Consider the following 21,610-nt stretch of genomic DNA (forward strand, 5'->3'; position numbering starts at 1 on the left):
CAGGACTAGATTTACTATAGGTTACGCATGACAGTTCATTATTATAGATCTCAGTGAAAATTAATTTCACATTCATTCGTTCATACAGGGAACGAAGCTCCCAAAACTGGTAACGGATATTACTGCTTTTGATACATAAAAACACCGCTTATTCTCAGGAATTTGACTTGCATTAAGACTGATAAACACCTAAAAACTTACCTTCATAATTTCTCGGTAGGGGTGGTCTAGGATCGCAAGATGACACTCATCAAACACCAAAAGGTTAATGTCCGACAGCGATAAGTAACCATTTTTCAAAACATTCAAGGCGACATAGCAGGTCATAACAAGAACCTAAAAGAAAGCCGACATCAGTGTACGAACGTGCGTTCACCTGCCTACCTGCCTGGATACACTTCTGTTAAATCAGATTACGGAGCCACCGTTCTGTAGGCGAGAAGTGAGGAACTCATTAGTCAAAATCAAAACAGACGTTCTAAATGTATGCAAGCTAATACTTTGGAACCAAGAAGCAGAGATGGGCAAATACGGAAACAGATGAGGGGAAAAAAATTCTTGATAACTGCGACCATGCTTTTATGGTAAGTCTCCTAAAACTACTTCAGGTTTTCAGGTTCCTATTAGCCCCATTTTGACTGATGAGACCTATTACTTTAATCAAACGACAACACAATTCACCCTGTGTTTTCCTCTTTTTCCCCGTTGAACTGACAAGGTTTTCTGGAAGAAGACACCGACCAAATGTTCTTTTCAGGGCACTATCTCTGTGCGGACATCTGTTTCATTGATGAGGACTCAACCCCGTGTGTGAGACACGCTAGTCCGTGTGCAGGGCTCCAGCTGAGCTACGGGGCATCTCCTAACCGCTTCAGACACACCAACACCAAAAAGACCCTCTACGCACGCTGGCTCCACACAAACGTGTAGGTCAGAGGAAGTCTCTGGCCAAAGACCCAAAGGTCTCAACCGAGAAGCGTCTCCAGTCTCAAGACACTTAACTCAAGCGTAAATTTTCTGAAAAGCAGGTTATCCGCAAGCGGGAAGTACGTCATCAGAATTTGTGTTTTTCCAGCCAGTAAATCACACTGCAAAGCTGGTTCTCTTCTGTGCAGTAAGAGCAACATTATACGTTCCTATTCATTTGGTTTCAGACCGTGAGAAAGAGTACGGAAGGGCTAGTTCCTAGGCTGACAAAGTACAGGAACGGGTTTTCAAACTAAACAAAGACAACCAAGACTAAAGGTCATCTTATAGACGAAGTCGAGGACTCGTAGGGATTTACAAAGGGAAATTCCTTTCCAAGTCTTACCTGGTGCTTAGTAAACTCTTGGTTCCACTTCTCTTTTGTCCAAGCTGCATTTACTTCCAGGCTTGAGTATTCCCCAACCTTGAGGTCTGAATGAGTTCTGACAGCTGACACTTGTGGAGCAACCTGGTTTGCTGATTACAGATACAAATACTCCTTGTAAATAGGACAAATCTTACGTAGCTGGCTCTCTGGACTACTAATGATTAAGACAGCTAAGGAAATCCTTATTATCATATATCATTACCTAACCCCCAATTTTTTAGATAGCCAATTGAAAACCGTATTTCCAGGGTGAGCCTCCAAAATGCTCTTACTAGACTTAAGACCTGGTCCTCCGTCATTCACTTCAGAGAACCCTATGCCACCCTCCTTCTTCACAGCCGATTTTCCCAACCTAAGAACAGAACTTCTAGGCTGGAATGGGAACTACTCCAGATCCACCCCCCACTCCTGTTTTCTTCAGTAAAATCAGATCGTTTTGCCAAGAAATAAGACGGTCTCATAGATATTTAAAGTACAGGAGAACATCACATGTCGAGACCATCTAAAAACAAAAAAGGAGACCAGTGCCCCAGCAGCTCAGGTTCACATTTTATACTTTTTGTTTGAATATGTAAAGCCAAACACAAATCCAGGATCACAGACTCTGACTGAATATCTAACTTTTAAGAAGCACCTACCTCCCCTTCTGTAATTGGCATAGTAAAATCACAAATCACAATGCTACCAGTCTCACAAATCAAGCACTTTTTGAGGGACTTTGCAAAGCTAAAACAAATATAACCAGAAAGAACTGTGACGACACAGATTAGCTTATGTTCCGAAAGGCAGCCCATGCAAAAACCGTAGCATCAGAATTAAATACGTTTAAGGAAAAAGCTGAAGTTTAACATCTGTGAAATAAAACGGCTGACGCTTAAAATAGAAGTACTATAAAGTTAAGAGATAAGACTAACTGCTATTTCTGCTCTCAGAATCTCAACAAATATATTATTCTTCAAACCCTCTATACGTTCCATCATCTAACTTAATAGCCACAGAGAAAAAGTGCTTACGGGACACCCCTGGGTGGCTCAGTCGGTAAAGCGTCCGACTCTTGGTTTGGTCTTAGGTCATGATCTCACAGTTTGTGAGATTAAGCCCCATGTCGGGCTCTGTGCTCACAGCTCAGGGCCCGCTTGGGATTCCCTCCCTCTCTGCCCCTCCCCCATTCTCTCTCTCTCTCTCAAAATAAATAAACTTTTTTTAAAAATGTGCTCAACCGTAAAATCTCATCCAATGTCCTCCACACAGTATGATAAAACAGTTTCTGCATTACCAGAGTTGACCAAGAACACCGTCCTTTTTCCGTTTCTGTGGAAGTCTCCCCTGATCTGATAGGACAGCTCTTTAGTGAGTAGTACGGCAATAAACGTCTTCCCTGAGCCAGTGTTTAAACAGACTATGGTGTTATGATCCAGAGCTGCTTCGAGCAGTTCCACCTAGAAATACAGTGGGGAAGAAGATGCCACACTTCTTATCTGGGTACAACACTGGGAAAACTGGGTTCTGTCTTCATTCAGGAAACTTCACTACTTCCTGAGATCTTCCTCTGCTAAGTCTGCCAAAACACAGACTCTCTGCATCTTTCCAGAAGGAGATCACAGGCGCGAAAATGCCTGTGACGTATGGCCAGCTGTGCTGTAGAAACACACGTGGGGTAACGTTTACAATCTGTTTGAGAATTATTTTTGCAGGGGGGACAGAAAACTCCCCAAGAATAACACGAAGAACCGAGTTTACAGTAACCGTGGTCCTGCCCGTTGGTGGTGGTTCGAACCCGTCTCCATTCCCTCCCAGCTCTTGAGGACAGACACACCCAAGCGGGTACTGCGAGGGGAGAGGTTTTCGGAGGGGAAACAATAAGGAACTTCACAAACAAAATGATTACGGCAGATGTTAGAAAAGAAAAGGGCCATTAGGAACAAAAGTATCTGGAAGGAGAAAATTACTCAGAAGAGGAGAGCTTGAAAAGGTAAATGGGTTTTACATAAGACATGTCAACTACGTGCTAATTGACTCCATTTCAGTGGAAACGCTCCAGTATTAGTGTTCTCATTAGTACCTGGTATTTTCTTGGCGTATAAATGTTATCATGGATTGCTTCTTGTTGCCATGGCAGTCCAAAGAAAGGGCCCATTGGTGAGGAGGCAGGGGTCACGAGCTGCAGGCCCGCCATGCTGAGGGGCTGCAAAGCAGGGCTTTCATTCATCCAGTGCTTTTCTCACTGCATTTTGCTCTAGCACAGCTCACTGCAAAGGGAGAAAGAACACCGTCACCCCACCATGCAAGGTTAAGGACGAAAGAAAGACAAGAAACAAGAGAAACATCACAGTGTCACTCCTCCGGACCCTTGCAAACTTCCCCTGTCATTGTTTTAGCTTTTTCTCGATCTAAGAGGATCGTTTTCAAAAGTCAAGCGTTCTGTACTTTCCGACCCGGCAATCCTACACCTAGAAACTTGTCTGAAATAATTAGGCAACTACACGAAGAAACAAGGACACGGATACGTACTGATGCCTTAGTACCTGGGAACAAGCAATAGCTTTCAAACGCACTGATAAGAAGTGAGCACGTAAATGATGGTATAGTTCTATCATACAATACTTTGAACTCACGAAGAAAATCCGGATCTGTATTGACTGATAGAGAACCATGCCCGTCATATACCTTTAAAAGAAAATATGAATATGATGCCTCTTTAAATACATACGTACATGCGAAGCACGTGGGTGCATAAACAAACATTTTCAAGCATTATCAATTCTATTGATGCCACTATCGATAAACTTGCGAGATAACGTTTGGAAGGCACTGAAGTTTCAAATACCTGCCAACACTTTGTCATTGTATCTAAAGACCGTAAACACACAAGGTCTTTTCCTCGACTGACAACCTAGCTCAACTGCACAGCTGACCAACGATTTAAATATTTACCTTTAAAATTACACATATCCTAGATGAATCAAGACAAAGGGCAACCATTCTGAGTTTTTCACGGTAGGTAAGGGCTCTTCTGTGCTTCACGTATTCTTTCCCAAAGAGGAATTGGATTATGTAAAATGACAAACTAAACCCGAGTCTTTTTCAAACTCCTAACCTGCACACAGAGGGTCAGGGTCTCAGACCTCAACGTGGCAGTCCACCATCGGCTTTCTGACTGTCAGCAGCATTTATTTGCCCCCAAAGGAAATTTCTGCCCGCACACTGCTTGGGAGTTTTCACTGTTATCACTCTATGAAACCGGAAAGAAGCCCACTCTTCGTTCCTTGACAAGAACCTTTGAATCTCCTGACGGGTGAAATGGACGACCACGATACAGGACAGCGACTGAAGCTGTTCTATCAAATCCAACGAGAAGTCTCCAGTCTCCCTTGATTTCAGAGGTCAGTTCAGTGGACAACAACTCAACAGCTGGCCAGTGCCGGTGTGATCTCCTGTAAGTAGTGGGGGACACAGGGCTGCGGGCGCCGAGGACAGCAGCAACGCAGGTGCGGCCAGGTCAGACAGCACAGACCAGCCAGGATGACCTACGATCGTTCTCGTCATCCCTCTGGGAGGAGGACGGCGAGCAAAGGACTGCGGAGCACGGTCTGAACGCTACCAACTGTGTTCTTCCTAGAAATAATCCGCTCATCGTCTACCGAACCAAAGCCCCACCAACCATTCTTTTTACCCCCCGCGTAGCGTTCACTGTTCTCAACTCCTCAGGCCCGCTGCTTGCACGCCCGTGGGTCAAGCAAACACGGCTGCCAAGAACCCAAAGCTAAAGCCATGGCACCTCATCTCCTGAGGTCCACTGGGCCACTCTGCAGGCCCACGGCCCAGACCACAGGCCCCTCCCACCGACTACCACCCGGTCAAACCATTCTGCATTTTCCTTACCGTGGGCTGCTCACTGTCTGGGACGACTTATGCCGAAAGCCTGACCCCCTCCCTCGGCCTCCACCCAACTCAAATGCCAATCCAAGACCGATCACAACTATGGCAAAAGGGGTCAGGAAATCAGCATAAATCCTGCCCGAGAATAAAAAAGAGAATAAAATAAAGAGAATAAAAGAGAATAAATAAGGAGAAGAGAATAAAAAAGGAGGAAGGTGGCAACGCCAGTCCCCAAAGAGTTCTTCCTTCACCTGCCAACACCAAGTGGAGCCAGGGACCCGCGACACCCCTTCCTGCTGCTGTCACCGCTGCCACCATTCTTTCTCACAGAGATAACAGTGGCAGAACTGTAACTAATAAGGCCCGAGAAAGAGTCTAAAAAAATAAATGAGAAGAATGTTCTATTTTTCCAAAGGGAGACTGTATCCTTTAAAAATGTGTAAAATACAAAGAAAAACTCTAAAACCGTTCCAGATGAAAGACTATAAAGAGACATGACAGCTAACTGGAGTGAGTGATCTCAGACTGGATCCTGTACTGCAGAACGATGCCACAGAGGGCATTACAGAGCCCCTGATAGAACTGTCAAAGTCACCGAGGCTGGTCACGGCACTAAGGCTGTTTAAGAAAGCAGCCTTATTCCTAAGAAGCAGACCCCACGGTGTCCAGGGGTAAAGGGCCATGAGATGTACGCAACTTCTCCTCGAATAGTTCAGACAAAGAAACCACATACACGTACAGCAAATGTGCGCAACACGTTAAGCAAAGCGCGGATTCTCTGCCCCACTCTTAACCTTGTGACTTCGCTGTACGTTTGAAACTGTTTCCAAAAAAAGACTCTCGAAAAGTAAATATGTACGAGTGGTGAGACTGGGACTCCCTTGCACACTCGGTTCGCCCGCCACACCAAGCCACCCCCAGAACGTGGCAGACAAACAGTGCAGTTTGTAGAATGAAAACCGTGCCCACGTGAGTGACAATAAAAAATTTCAAACGGCTTCTGTGCGCCTTGCAGACATCAGGTCACCTGGCACGCATTTGCACAGGGATGCATGTACACCCTGATTCTTCTACCGGCACACGTGTGTAGGAGCACGTGTGCAGAAGAATCAAGTTCAAGCGAGTATTTGATAAACTCAACAAGAGAGTCACGACTGTCGCACAATAACGTACAGAACAGAATCGTCACAGTTCCAAAGGTATTTGTGTAGGTTTTGGAAACCCACACCCTCTCCTGGGAGGGCGGGTGCGGGAGAGGGTCTGCAAGGAGACAGGGGACCGCGATTTAACCCTCTCAACCTGCTTTTCCGTAAGGTCACAATAGTTAAGCTCATCTTCACCGATTGAATGTACAGTGGCTGGCCCCAGAGATACTTTCTATTTAGGGAAAGCGAATCCAAGATGAAAAACCTCAACAGGTAATCCAATAATGTGAAAACAGAGCAATCTGTAATTTTGCCAATTTTTACTTTCTTTGGTGTGTTTAAGTAGATTTTTTTTTCCCCTTAAGCTGGTCTTCAGGAAAAGCTCTGAATCCCTGCTGGTAAGTAAACGTTCTGTAGTTTCACAGATGAACTGATTATTGATTAACTGCTTTCGCAGAGCCAACAGACAATGCCTTGTGATGGCTCCTCGATGACAGAGTTTAAGTTTCTGGACAAACAATTTACATCCACGAAATTGGTGAGGCCATTGTATAGCTTCTACGTAGTATTTTCTCAGAAATAATTTAGTAAAACACACGAACAAACTCTCTTCCTCTTTCCACGTATGATAGATAAATCACGGATTTACCGTTTTAATGTTTGAGATCTCTGTGTTGCTGTTGTCCGAGCTGCATTTTGACATTGTGATAGCAGTTTATTGGAAAATCACAGCATGCCCAAGCTTCTGCTCTAAAAATAAATGCAAAAATAGCCAAGTTTAAGATTCCTGTACTTAAAACTGAATATAAACACATCTACAAGAAAGCGCCATTGATAAGAAGAGTTAAATAAAAGACCATTATTTTGTATTACATTTTAAACAAAAGACATTTGGGTTATTTTAGGGTATGAAGTCTTATTCTAAAACAAAGAACAAGAGAGTGGGGGCTGGCAACAATAGCATGCCTAATTCCCAGAGATCTGGGGAAAAGAAAAAGTTAGAGGAAAGTTCAAGAAAAGGCTGCAAAAGGAATACAAGAAAATCAAACACAGTAAACAAAATCTAAAGATAGCAGCTAGAATAACGGGGGGTAAAAATGGCAATGCCACGTATATGTCATTTCCTAAATTCACGTACACCAAAGAAACGAAGATCACCGAAAGAGGCACTTGGCTGAGAAATCCCAATCACCGCGATATGTGCATGAAATCTGTCAGCAATTTCAATTTCTCAGAATGGAATTAAAAACACAACAGTTCAATCCACACTATAAACTCTCTTACAGAATTCATTCATGAATAAAAGAATTCAGAACACACCCCAACGATACTGTTATAAAGAACCATAAATTCAGTGCGGTTCTGGTAAAAGATCACAGATCAAAAACTAAGGAAGTGTGTTAACACGGGAAGCTTCATTTAAATAACAAATGTTGATTTTGTCGGCTTTGACACCAAATCTTGCTCGTGCTCATTACGCTAATGACTGCAGTGTCTCCACTCCCAGAGGCTCGGGAAAAGAAACCGTGAAACTCATCCGTGTCTGGTCTAGTCGGGCGAAGGCCATTCGAGCACAGGTGACGCTTTCTCATTTCACAGACAAGTTCGTTTTGCTAGTCAGTTCACAAAGCAGGTCTTAGCACTGCTGTAGTATGTACATATTTACCTCAAAATGCTGATTCTAAGTTCTTTCAGTTTCCAAGTCTGTATTAATTCACACCCTAGGTAACCTAAAAGCAATCAGAGAGAATATTTTAGAACATTAAACTCGTTGTTAAAAACCAACTTTAAGAAAATTCCTATTCGACAAACTTTGCATACTTATCAGAGTAAGATTCCTGGTGACTTATTTTTCTACTCAGAGTCAAGAAAACAGTACACACCTGAAAGAGCTGCCTTCAAAATTAGCCTTTGTTATGTTCTAGTACAACTGAGAACGTGTGCAGGTTGTTGGCACAATCCAGTTAGACAGAAGGGAGAATTCTTGGCAGTAAATTCCATCCCCCCCCCCCACCCCCGCCGGTAAAATCTGACTTTGAAACTGCGGGAACACCATGTGGGTCGGTAACCATGCTTCCCAGGTTCCCCAGGAGCGGATCTCCCCTCTCCTGGCGCCTGTGTGGGTTTCTGAAGCTACCTCCTACTGTGACGCTTAATTGCATTCTGTCCCACCACCTGGGAAGATACAGACTCAGTCCACCGTCAAGGCCTCATCTGTCACGCTCCACCCCGCTGTCATTCACGTTCGAACCTTTTCTCAAAACACCATTAACTAAAATAATAAAGCTGACAATGCTTTAAAATTCAACTCCACTCTTACAAAATCACTGTTACCCAAATTATTTCCTTAGGCATTTCGGTACTGACGTCAGAGAGTTAACGCACCAAGTACAATGAAAACTTACTTCGTGTTCATAAATACAGAGCCAACAGGTCAAGTTTTCTCATTTTAATTGATGATCAGAACTTCGACTACAAACATGCAAACTCCTGTTTGAGAAGCCCCTTTTAGATAGCTCTGAAAAAGACCTGCCAGGTATCAGACACTCGGTCAAGGTTCAGTCCGAACCAACAAACTTCACGCACATTAACTAGCATCTAACTCCAGCCATACCCCTTCAGACAAAGGCTTGTGACAACAGACAGCTTAACCATTCTGATCTAAGGTCCAGAAGCATCTAGAGCTTGCCGGTACACATTTTCAAGACCGGTAACACAACTTGCAACTCAGTCATTTCATCGTCACGCGTCACAGGTGCCGACACTCTTAACTCCACAGGTATCGCTGTCCGGATTTCCTTCCTACTCTCACGAAGCCCAGCACTACTCTAAAGTCCCATAGTGAAGCAAAGAAAACCACGCGTTAACACCGTGACGGTAAAATGCTGTCAGAAGTACTCCTGTAAGCGAAAACAGATAAAACTAAGGACTGTTTGAAGAGCCTTTGGATCCCGGCAACAAACACGATGTCGGAGACCCGGGGCATTTTACCCACCAAGCCTGAAATCACCAAGGGAGTCCGTGCTTATAGACGCAAAGTGATGGGTCTAGACGATTACTGGCATAAAGGCAAGTTACAAGTAAGAGGCTTCCCTCTCCCAGCGGATCATAAAGGGAAGAGATTCTCCCTCCCTCCCTCCCTTTGTTCACAATTTCTTTCTCGACACTTTCCAAACGGAAGTGAATCTCTTTAAAAGCCAAAGAGCCTGTAGCCGGTCTCCCATCTCAGGAACGTTTTCCTAGCACCTGAAAGGTATCCCTGAAACCTAATCCTCAAGAAAGACAAGGCCCGACATCTCGCAGTCTCCTAGGTAGAGATGGGCCTCATGTGTCACCGAACTCCAAACCGCAAAACCTACCTCTGGTCACGAAGATATGAGGAAATGAGCAATTTTATCTTGAAAACATGGATGTCAAGTGTCATAACCACTTGACTGTACAGAAGAGTGACATCTCTTGGTCTTTGGAGCCTGCTTAGCGGACAGCCTGTGAGGCCCGTGGCCCTCCGGTTTAATGCTTACCCAGTAAGAAAACTGTTTTCTTCCCTCTACCTGCGTGGACAGATTGTTCTGGGTGAAAGAGGAGGTTCTGTTTTCAATTATATTTCCTCAACACTCGTCTTTAAAACAAAACAAAACAAACCCATAAAATATATTCTCAAACAATATCCATGCCAAATAACAAACTTCCATTTCTTGGAACTTGAATACTAGAGAAATCTTAGAGTTTGCCATCCAAGTACGTTAGGGGGAGGAGCTTTTAAAATGATGACGGAGCTAAGCGCACCAAAGCTTGGCTCCTTCAAAGAGGATTCTGTGCACGGCAAGGACCCAAGTTGTTTCAAAACCACTCCCACCAACCTTCCTTTTCTAAGTTAGAGTTGGGGCACGAGCAGTCTCAGCCGTTTGACCTTCGGAAGCCGAGGTGATGCCCTCACCCCTTCATACCTTCTCACTTACAGTCACTCCTCTCCGAGGCCCGCCACATGGGAGGGCACGGGGTAAGGCCACGGGGTAAGGGAGCTGGAAAGCAAACTGTTTTTTTTTTGTTTTTTGTTTTTTTTTTTAAGTATCTATCATTTAAAAACCATCTGAAAGCCAACAAGGGGTCCAGTCTCAAGAAGACCCCGGTTTATCAGGCTCCCTCTAAGGTGGTTTCCTTGCCTGTAAAATATACTAAGCTATTATTGAGAATCTGGTTAAGATCACGTATATGAAGCTTGGTAGAAAAAACGTTCTTGTGACACAGAAAATGCTCAGTGTATGGCAGGATTTATACAACCACACTCCCATCCCTATCTAGTCCTCCTCTCTCTCTGCTCCTCCCCCGCGCTCGCTCTCGCTCTCTCTCTCTCTCTCTCTCTCTCTCTCAAAAATGAACATTTAAAAAATGATGACAGTTTGGGGGCACCAGGGTGGTTCAGTTGGTTGAGCGTCCGACTTCGGCTCGGGTCATGATCTTGCAGTCCATGAGTTCGAGCCCCGAGTCAGGCTCTGTGCTGACAGCTCGGGGCATGGAGCCTGCTTTAGATTCTGTGTCTCCCTCTCCGCCCCTCCCCACTCACACTCTGTCTCTCAAAAATAAATAAATGTTAACAAAAAATTTTAATTACAAATTTAAAATTTGTAATGAACAAAACTGCTTACAGTATGGAATACAATGGAAAACAGCAAAGCACTTTTATTTAGAGGAAGATCATGACAAAGTCAAATTACAAACTAAACAAAAGAAGAAAAGGTGGAAGGAAAGAATGGAGAGAGAGAAAATTCATCCAAAAATTGAGGATGGGATTATGACCATAAGCCATCTTTTTCCTTAAAACTTTTCTGCATTCTAAAATTTCCTGCAATTCGAAAAATTTATTGCTTTTAGAACTGGAAAACAAGCTTTCACGTGGAGGATGATTTGCAGTAAGACCACGGTTTAGAGAGAAATGATTCCGGGGGCACCTGCCTGGCTCAGTCGGTAGCACATGTGACTCTTGATCTCGGGTCATGGGTTCAAGTCCCATGTTGGGTGTAGAGGTTAAATAAATAAATCTAGAGAGAAATAATTTAGACTTTAGATTAAAACCAACAAAAACAAAGAAAACAAAAAGTTTTTTTTTTTTTTAACTTCTCCCTTCTTAAGCCATTAAATGTGGTAAAACTTACCCTAGCTTCTATGACTTAAACCACAAATTCACTAGCTTTCTTCTCTCGCACTACTCTATGAACCAGATTTCTGGGTTTCTGTAAATCTGTAACAAACATATTATGTTTACATCTCAATGTCATGAAGCCTAAAATTAGATCTGTCCAAAACCGAAACTGAATACAGGTCAAACATCATTTTAACAAATATCATCCATCAAAATGTCCACATAAAAAGTATCTCTAGGCTGCCGGCCAGTGGCCCACGTACTTGGAATATTTCTTAAAAAGACAACATTCCTACACACCAAAATGGCAGTTGGAACTGTCCCTCCCCTTCAGGTTACCTACAAGGACATTTACCCTTCAGTTTGTTTCAAGAGGTAAATACCTAATACACCGCTAACTTTCAAGGTGAATTCTAAGGCTACTGTTTGATTTCAAGAGTCTGTCCTTTATTCAATAAAAACACTGTTCAACAAGTGCTAGAATTTACTCAATTCGTGACCCTCTTCTTGTCTATCTTTTACGTATCACATAAGAACATCCATGAGAGAAAAAAAAGGCCACCATTTTCTATGTTAAGCTGTTTTAACACAATACAACACATGAACATTTTAATACTAAAGAAAGGTTAGTCCTGGGGCGCCCGGGTGGCTCAGTCGGTTAAGCGTCCGGCTTCGGTTCAGGTCATGATCTCGCAGTTCGTGGGTTCGAGCCCCGCGTCGGGCTCTGTGCTGACAGCTCGGGGCCTGGAGCCTGCTTCGGATTCTCTGCTTCGGATTCTGTGTCTCCCACTCTCTCTGCCCCTCCCCGCTCACACTCTGTCTCTGTCTGTCTCTCAAAAACGGATAAACATTAAAAAGAAAAACAAATTTAAAGAGAGGTTAGTCCTGAGACAAAACGAGTCTGAGACACTGCGGACTATGATGGCCGTTCAGCTTAGTCAACTTGAGTCAGGAAAGAAACATATTAAAAGCTCCGGGCAAGGGGGGGAAGCACCAAGCACTGGAGCGCAAGACGGGCACCCACTCATGTTCTCTGCTTTCCCCAGAAGCCCAGGACTCGTGTATCCCAGCCTTCACATGAGCTTCCGCTTCCGGGCCCCCACCTGCCGCTCACCCCAAAGAACCTGAAACCTATCACTGGACTCCCCTCTCACGCAGCACACAGGGGCCCACCCTACCACCCAAATCATGGCTTAATTTGTATCTTCTGCTCCACATTAGATACTATTGCTATAGCGATTTCCCCCCAAAACTGTAAGATTTTTCAAAGGAAAGGTCGTCTCATACTTGACTTGCACAGAATTAAAGCAAAGCTGGAAATATCAATAAATTTGGTTTTCATTAACTAATCCCAGGTAGAGAAAAAAGCCTTACTGATCTAACCTTAAATTAATATGTATCTTTTTGCAGGCCAAATAACAAATTCAATTTGGATACTTCTTACTTTTAAAAGACTTTAAACCACCCACATTATTTTCACAAGTTTAACACCCCATCCTTGCCCCGTCCCCCAACAAAGAAAAGTTCAGGGCTGATCTGAAGCCATCAAAGGTACAGAGGCACCCATCTGCACAATGATAATCCTGCCAGCATCCAGCTATCCTATCCCGCCAGCCTTGTCCTCCCAGAGCTCCGAACCTCGGCAAAATCGTCTTGCACATTAACGCAACCTGACTGGATAGAAACCTTGAAAATGTTTCAGCAATAATGTACAGTTCTAAAGTTACAACATAACTAACTGGGAAAACCCAAAGACTCGCTTTAGAAACGTTGTTTTATTAGGTGTGAAATCTAGATAAAGTTCTATTTAATGTCAACTAATAAACGGAGAGGAAAGACAGAAAAAAAAAATCACCATTTTTAACCATCACGTTACTAATTGAGGCAAGAGTCATTAACGGATGCTAAAGATGCTGGGTGAAGTTTACAAAAGAATATTTACGTCATCTTAAGGTATCTCTGCACAGATTACCTACGAACCCTAATGAGAACTGGTAACGTTGCCCCTGGAACACCCAAGAGATGACACCCTTAACCACAGTGACATCTGGGACAAACTGGGACTGGGACAAACGGACACGTAACTTCTAAATGTGATGAACTGAGAAAGAAACGTCATTTATGTAGATTTTCCTGCCCAAAGTTGCAAAGCCTGAATCTAATCATGAGGAAACATGGAAAGGAAATTTGCGGTTCATTTCACAAAACAACTGGCTCCTGCTCTTCAAAGATGTCAGCATCACAGAAGATACAATCTGAGAAAAGATTCCAGATTCCAAGTGGAAACAAACGTGTCGACTACATGCAACACACACGGAGCAGTTCCTGGACTGAATCCCGGACAACAGAAGGACAACGGCCATAAAGGACATTACTGGGCTGAAGCAGCACAGGCCACCCGAAAACAGGCCACTTTGGCGTAAAGAGTATTCTGGGCTGAAGGCAACGGAGAAATAGCAGCTGCGGGAGGAATTCTCTGCCCTTTCCCTCTCTGCCTCAACGCGGGACATAAACGTCGCTTTGTGAAAGTGTCCCTCCTCCCTACTCCAGTACCAGGAAGAGACGTTAATTATCCCAAAGACCCGGAGGATGTGAATCTGCATAAACAAACCTTACTGCCATAGCCCCTGTTACTCTCCCTCATCTATTTCCCTTCCCACGACTGACCATCCCCAGAAGCCCCAACTCTCATTCCTTTGTCTTGTCACGCGTCCAAAATACATCGCCCTTTATTAAAATGGTACATACGCTCTCAAGTCTAACTGCTTCCTTGGGTTTTCACTCCTCCCGGGTGAATCTCCAGTGTGCATATGCCAAACAAATCTTCTGTCTGGTTCATCTGGCCTTTGTCAATTTAATTCACAGGCTCCATCCACGAAGAGCCCAGAGGAAAAGGTTTTTTCCTCCCCCCACAGAGACACTGGTGAAATGTAACTGTCATCATCAATGCTAAAGTCTCCGAATTCGGTGACTACACTGTGATTATGTAAGAGAATCTGCTCTTGTTCTTAGAAAATCTACCTCGAGTATTCAGTCGTGAAGAGTGTAAGGCCTGCCACTTGATCTAAAAAGGTTCAGAAAAGTAACAACGGAATGCAGAGAGAGAAGGCAAATGTGGTCAAATGTTACCTATTGGTACATGTAGGTAATGGTGTGGGAATTCTTTAGACTATTCCTATAGCTCATGAGTTTGACAATATTTTTCAAACAAAATGAAAAACAAAACCCTAGTAAACACTGATACAGATGTTTGACTATCAAAACACACGGGGAAAAAAAGGGGGGGGCACTTAAGGTGATTTTCCCCACTTAAAAGACCTTTGTTTTGCCTCCTGCCCCTTGAATTATTCATTCATTCAACAAATATTTACTGAGTGAGACATCCGTACCGCCGGCTTGTGTTCTGGAGAAGGTGAGCGCCGGGCGGGAGCTCAGTCCTGGAGGGACTCAGTCCGGGAGGGGACAGTAACAGGGCCTCATGCGGGGGAGGAGCCAGCATGTGAAGAAAAGAAACCAGGCAAGTCACGCTGAGGACATCATAAGCCCTGTGCCGTGGCACCTGCCCCACACAAGTGTCCAAACAGCAGGATAGGTTGGGATAAGCAGGAGCCACAGCCTAAAGGGCTTCCTGCGCAGCCCCACCAGGGCCGAGAACCCGAGGGCTCCAACAAGATCTGGGCCTCTGCTCTTCTAGTCTCAGCACACGCCAAGGGCTCCCACCTAGTTCATCTCGGCCAAGGGCTCTGTGTATGAGGCCCTCCAAGGCCCAGAGGCAGGAGCGGTGACGGACAAAACAAGGAACTTCTGAAGTCTACTCTTTCCTTTAGAACGGACCTTCCTTTTCCTCGTTGTAATCACTGCCTCTACTCATACAGGAACTTTCTCTATTTGCACACTGCAAGTCCCCTGTCCCGGGCACTAGGCACCCACTTATCCCAACCGTGGAGGAGGCAGGATGGCTGGTCACTCTCTCTCTCGGGATGATTCTCTATCCTTGGCTACCTCATCTCTACTTGGAGATCCACACTTGGTGATCAAGAGAACTTCAGGCTGTTCCAAAACCTGATCTAATAAGAAAGATGGAGATTCATTACCGCTAAATACAATTTAAAAAAATATATGTCCATTATGGAAATTCGAGAGATGCTTCAAAAAAGAGAAGAGAAGCAGCATCAGAACAAATGCAGCCTCCTGAGGTCACCGCCCTTATTTCACTCAGTTACAATTAAACCCAGAACACACACATTACAGAAAGAATCCAGATAAGAGGGGAAAAGAAGTGGGCTCCAAAGTCAGAGTGGTGACGGGATCCATTTGTAAGCTATGAGATCTTGGGCACATGACCTCATCTGCCTGTCAGCCTCTGCCTTATTTCTTTTTTTTTTTTTTAATGTTTATTTATTTTTGAGAGAGAGAGAGAGAGAGACAGAGCACGAGTTGGGGAGGGGCAGAGAGAGAGAGGGAGAAACACAGAATCTGAAGCAGGCTCCAGGCTCCAAGCTGTCAGCAAAGAGCCCGCCAGGGGGCTCGAACCCACGAATGGCAAGATCATGGTGTGAGCCGAAGTCAGACACTTAACCAACTGAGCCACCCGGGAGCCCCTCGGGTCTACAACGGGAACTGTCTGTGGAGCTGTCAGCCTCTGGCTCCTCTCTCTCTCCTACATCATCCCACAACACCTACATTTAATTCAGTGGCTACATCACATAGGCAAATCACTAAAAAAATAGATACAGTGTTAGGCGTGAAAAAGAGAACTTGGGTACTGGGGGGAGGAGGTGAAACACTGCAAGGGCCTCACTAAAGAACACGCTGCGTGAGGCACAATTAAGACCATGTGACATTATTGACATATTTGGGGACTACAAAGGATGGGAAAGAAGCAGGAACCAAAACTACACGTGCAGGCTCACATCTTTCAGAATATTTACAACCCTCTTAAAAGAAAGAAAGAAAAAAAAAACATAGAAAAGAATCCACACTAGACCAAAGGCAAAAAACCGGCAGCTACCAAACCCTGCAAAGGCAATGTGTTGTTAACCTCCTATACTACCAGAACCCAGCAAAGCCACTAGGACACCCCAAATGTGTTTTAGAATTTTCTACATCTGCTTCCGCCTTATTGTATGGATAAAGCCTGAGGTCTGTAAGGGACCGAGGCAGTAAGTGAACTGTCTGAATGCACTCAACACCAAAAGCATGAGTAAATGTTTGCTATTTGCCAGACCCAACCTCCTGCCAAGGACTACCAAAAACCATCAGTCCTAGGTAGGGGGAAGAAAAGAAAGCGATTAAAAACAAGAGAAGAATATTAATGGAGCTCAAAGCACCATGTAACTAGGTATAGGGAAAACATGAGTCAAACCAGTATAGCAAGATGGCTCAAAAGTTCAATGCATTCCCTCTGCACTTAGAGGATACAATCCAAAATCCTTACTGCACACGGCCCTGCATCCATCTCTAACTGGGACTTGTGTAATTCTACCTCCTCCCTGCAAACACATCCACCAAGGGCCTTTCTACCCCAGAGCCTTTGCATATACCACCCCCCCCCCATCCCTCAGCCTCAACTGTAGGTCTCATCGAGTGCCACTTTTTCAGAAAGTCAACAGTTTCAGTTAAAGACAGTAAATCTATATATCCAGAACCAACTGGGGTGCCAGGCACAAGCAGGATCTTTTTGAATGAATAAATGCTGACAATTCTTACCACTAAGAACCAATCCTAGAGGTTATTTCAATATGGACTGCCCCACTCCCAAAATGTTTTTAAGGTGCTATTACTTCCTACTTTAACGACTTATTTTTATTTTTACTATCACTTAGAAACAATCCTGCAAAGAACCAAGAACATGTTAAATTATAAGTCACTAGTCAAATTAATCCAAAATGCAATGTGGTCAAAGATTAAAAATTTAGCTCCGAATCTAATTACAGATTCCACATAACAATAGCTTTTGAATATAATTTGTTTTCAGGGAACTAACTTTGTCCACATAAATCACACTTGTGCCCGAACTGGAAGAGTATTTAAAAAACTTAATTTGAGTGGCATTAACCACTGCTTATTCTTCCATGAACCACAATGAAGAGTATTCTTCATGTTAAATCACTTAACAATCTCTTTAAAAAGTTGCAATTTTTCCAAGTGGAGCAAAGTTTTATCTGGTTATTTCTATTTTTAGTATCAGTTACATCTTAGTAGCCACTAAAGAAAGTACTTCAGAAGGGGGCAAATTCCCTGAAAAACAAAACCGACCAAAATTAACATCTAAAGCAACAAAAAATTTGAAGAGGCCTATAGCTTTAAAAAAAAAAAAAAAAAAAAAAAAAGATTATTAAAAACTCCCAAGCCCAGATGGCTTCACTAGAGTGAATTCTTCTAAACATTTAAAGAAACAACTACAATCTTAACAACAAACCCTTCGGGAGGACGGAAATGAAAAGGGATCCTTTCCAACTCTTTCCGTGAGACCTGCATAAACTCGACAACAAAATCCAACAAGGAGATCATGGTAAAAGTAAAACTACAGACCTATCTCTCAAACCAAAAGTGTAAAAATACTAATCAAAATGTTAGCAAACTGAATCCAGGAATGTATAAAAAGGATCATGCATCACAACCAGTTAGTTTATCACAGGAATGCAAGGATGGCTTAACACTCAAGAGTCAACTGATTTAGGGGTGCCCGGGTGGCTCAGTCGGTTGAGCATCTGACCCTTGATTTTGGCTCAGGTCACAATCCCAGGGTAGTGGGATCAAGACGCACATCAGACACTGCACTGAGCATGGCGCTTGCTTAAGATTCTCTCTCTCTCTCTCTCTCTCTCTCTCTCTCTCTCTCTCTCTCCCCCCCCCACCCCTCCCCCGCTCACACATGAGCATAAGTGCATGTGCACTCTCTCTAAAAAAAAAAAGGTCAACTGATTTATTAATATTTAATATAAAGCTACAATACATAAGACAGTGTGGGTAATGGCACAAAACAATGCAACAGAACAGGCCATGGAATCAGACCCAAACATACGAGTTATTTAATTAATGGCAAAAACAACACTGTAGTGTAGTACAAAAAGGACGGTCTTTTCAAATAACAACTGGGTTAATTGTGTATCCAGATGGAAAAGTGAGTCTTCACTCCTTCCTAAGTCATACACAAAAATCAGTGCCAGCTGGATTGTAGTTCTAAACGTGCAACGTAAAACAATAAAGTCTTCAGAAAACAACTTAAGAGAATACCTTCATGTCCTTGGAGTAAGCAACAATTTCTTAGACGAGACGCTGAAAGTACTAATCATACAGGGAAAAAAATGGACAGAGTGGACTGCGTCGAAATTAAAAATGTCTGTTTATGATATGATCCGATTAAGAGTGAAAAGGCAAGCCAGGGTAGGAGACACGGAAACAATCTCTACAGATCAGTAAGGAACAGGCAGAGAAGCAAATGGAGCGTAGGCAAAGGACTTCCCAGCACAGGGTACCAAACGGCCAATAACCTTCAGAAGCAATTAGAAGGATGCAAATTAAGCCACAATGAGCTACTACCACACCCATCAGAACGGTCAAAATGACGACACATGGTATCCAGTGTGGGAAAGGATGTGACGCTTAGAGAACTTTCATACAAGTCTAGTAGAACTGTAAATTGGAAGTATCTGCCCTGAATATACGCATATCCCATAACCCAAATAATTCCGTTCTAAGTGAACGCCGACTGAAATAGACACATATTCACCAAAAAACATGCAAAAGAACTGCACTACTCCTAACAGCCAAAACTGAAAGCAAGACAAGTGTCCAATAACAATACAACAGACAAGTAAACATGGACATATTCACACAACAGAATACTGTGAATCTCACACACTTCAGATGTTAAGTGAAGCGACCCAACACAAAATTCCAACACAAAATCATACCATATAACTTCTACTACCATAAAGTTAGAAATAAGGAAAAGTCAGTACGGCGTTTGCTTTTTTTTTTTTTTTTTTTTTTTTTTTGGGCAGGGGACCGGGGCGGGCGGGGGTGTAATTGCCTGGGAGAGGAGCTTGTAAAATACTGGTCATATCTGCTCTTGATCTGGGCGTGTTCACTTTGTACATCCTTGTGATTTAGGTACTTTCCTGTTTATCAGCTGAAACTGATTTCACTTAAAGTTTATTTTAAAAGAGAAGTAAAAATCCTTAATACAATATGCAAAAATTCTTCATTTACCATGGTACCTATGAAATACCGGAAGTTCCCACAGGAAGAGGGAAGGGAGAAGATTTACCTTAATGGAGCATTAAATTATCTATTATCTAATTGAATCCTCCAAACAGCCCTGAAGCAAGTGTCATTTCCATTGTACAGGGATTTGAAATAACCTACCCAAGGCCAACTGACCAATAAATAAATGGGAGAGGTGGAATTCTACCTGAATTCTGACTCCCAACTTATTTCCACAATACACAATACTCGATAATCTCAAAGGAGGGGTCTATTAACACCGATTTGCTAGTCAAAATAAGGTGCTCCTGGATATGGTCCCTTTAATCTCCCCAGGGGATTGAAAAAAAGTAAAATGCAATTTAAAAATAACAGAAGCAAACTGAATGTTTCATTTTCAGCTGAATCTGCATAAACACATTTAAGTAAAAATACTGCTTTAATTTTAAAGCCGCTGGCAGCTGAAATCAGCCCTGGCCACTGACATTCCTCTCTGCCTTTCTAGTCTAGGAACACAGGTGCTCGATAAACACACAATAACTGACCACATATCCCGCCATTTCTTCTAGTATGTTTGTTCCATTCGACTGATGACTAAACACAACTGACTACCTGATACAAACACTACAAAACGAACTTCTCTAGTAGAATGAAAAGTACTACCTGAAACGAGACTACTATCATGAAGGGGGTTCAGACATGGTGAAATAAACTAGAGAAATTAATATTTCCGAAACTACCATGCACTGTGTGATTTTGGTCTTCACTCGATACAGAAAACACAAGTAAGCACTTTAACCGAGCGTCTGCTGCAGAGACCTAGATAATACAGGCTTCATACACGTATACGTGTATTATACGTGTATATGTACGCGCGCTATGTGTGTGCAAATTTGTGCACGTGCTTTAAAGAAAGGCTTTAAAACAATTACTTCTTTCCCTATTCTTGGCGAAAGTACAGACCCAGCTCACAAGTAAAACAAACTTCCCAGAATTCTCTTTTCCTAATGTTCACCAACACAAAAGCTAGGTGTTTACAAAGACTGAGTGTCAAAACAACATTCTCCTTCAGAACTGCATCATATGTCGATGGGAATTTTTTATATCCCCAAAGGGAAGCACTATTTGGCAGTGACTATTTCCCATATTGTAGCGAAGAAGGGCTGAACACTAAAGGCATGTATCAGATAAGCAAAAAAAGAATCATTCCTTTGAAGGTGCTAACTGCATTTAGACAAGAAATTACAGCTTTTGCCTTACCTCCAGCTCATTTTACCTACTGCACTCAAATGCCTTAGGTGATTTTTGTTTGGTTTGGTTTGTTTAATCATTTGTTTACATATTCTTAGCAACAAAATTCTGCCTTTTCCTTAAAACACCCCAAATTACTGGGGCGCCTGGGTAGCTCAGTCGGTTGAGCATCCGACTTCGGCTCAGGTCATGATCTTGAAATTTGTGAGTTCGAGCCCCGCGTCGGGCTCTGTGCTGACAGCCCGGAGCCTGGAGCCTGCTTCGGGTTCTGTGTCTCCTTCTCCCTCTGCCCCTCCCCTGCTCACGCTCTGTCTCTATCAAAAATAAAAAAATAAAAGAATAAACACACCCCAAATTATGTTTGGCCTAAGATCAATAAATCACTTGGGTTTAGTATATGCAGCAGGTACATCTAAAGATTGAGAAGTTTGGGAGTTTCCCTTTTTAATGTTTAGCTATACAAGACTGGGAAAAAAGCTAGGTGCTCTCAGTACAGTGTTCAACACAAAATAAAAGCTTTTAAAATTAAAGTACCAGGGTTCCCAGTAGACACTCTTCTCATTAATAGTACCCAGGGCCTCCTGATGGGTTACTGGCTCCTCACCATACTGGTCGGGTAGAAGGCTTCAA

General features: G+C 43.2%; 1 protein-coding gene across 1 annotated transcript in view; it reads right to left on the reverse strand.

Annotated features, from left to right (window-relative positions):
- Window positions 1-21,610, reverse strand: part of DICER1 (dicer 1, ribonuclease III) — a 70,209-nt gene that overhangs the window by 40,717 nt on the left and 7,882 nt on the right. Inside the window, 6 exon segments of the mRNA XM_042990467.1 lie at window positions 202-336; window positions 1,313-1,443; window positions 2,631-2,793; window positions 3,417-3,603; window positions 7,028-7,128; window positions 8,045-8,108. Of these exon segments, the coding sequence (XP_042846401.1) occupies window positions 202-336; window positions 1,313-1,443; window positions 2,631-2,793; window positions 3,417-3,563 (576 nt within the window). The 5' untranslated portion in view covers window positions 3,564-3,603; window positions 7,028-7,128; window positions 8,045-8,108.

Source organism: Panthera tigris, chromosome B3 (genome assembly GCF_018350195.1).
Source record: "Panthera tigris isolate Pti1 chromosome B3, P.tigris_Pti1_mat1.1, whole genome shotgun sequence".
In the NCBI taxonomy this organism is placed as follows: domain Eukaryota; kingdom Metazoa; phylum Chordata; class Mammalia; order Carnivora; family Felidae; genus Panthera; species Panthera tigris.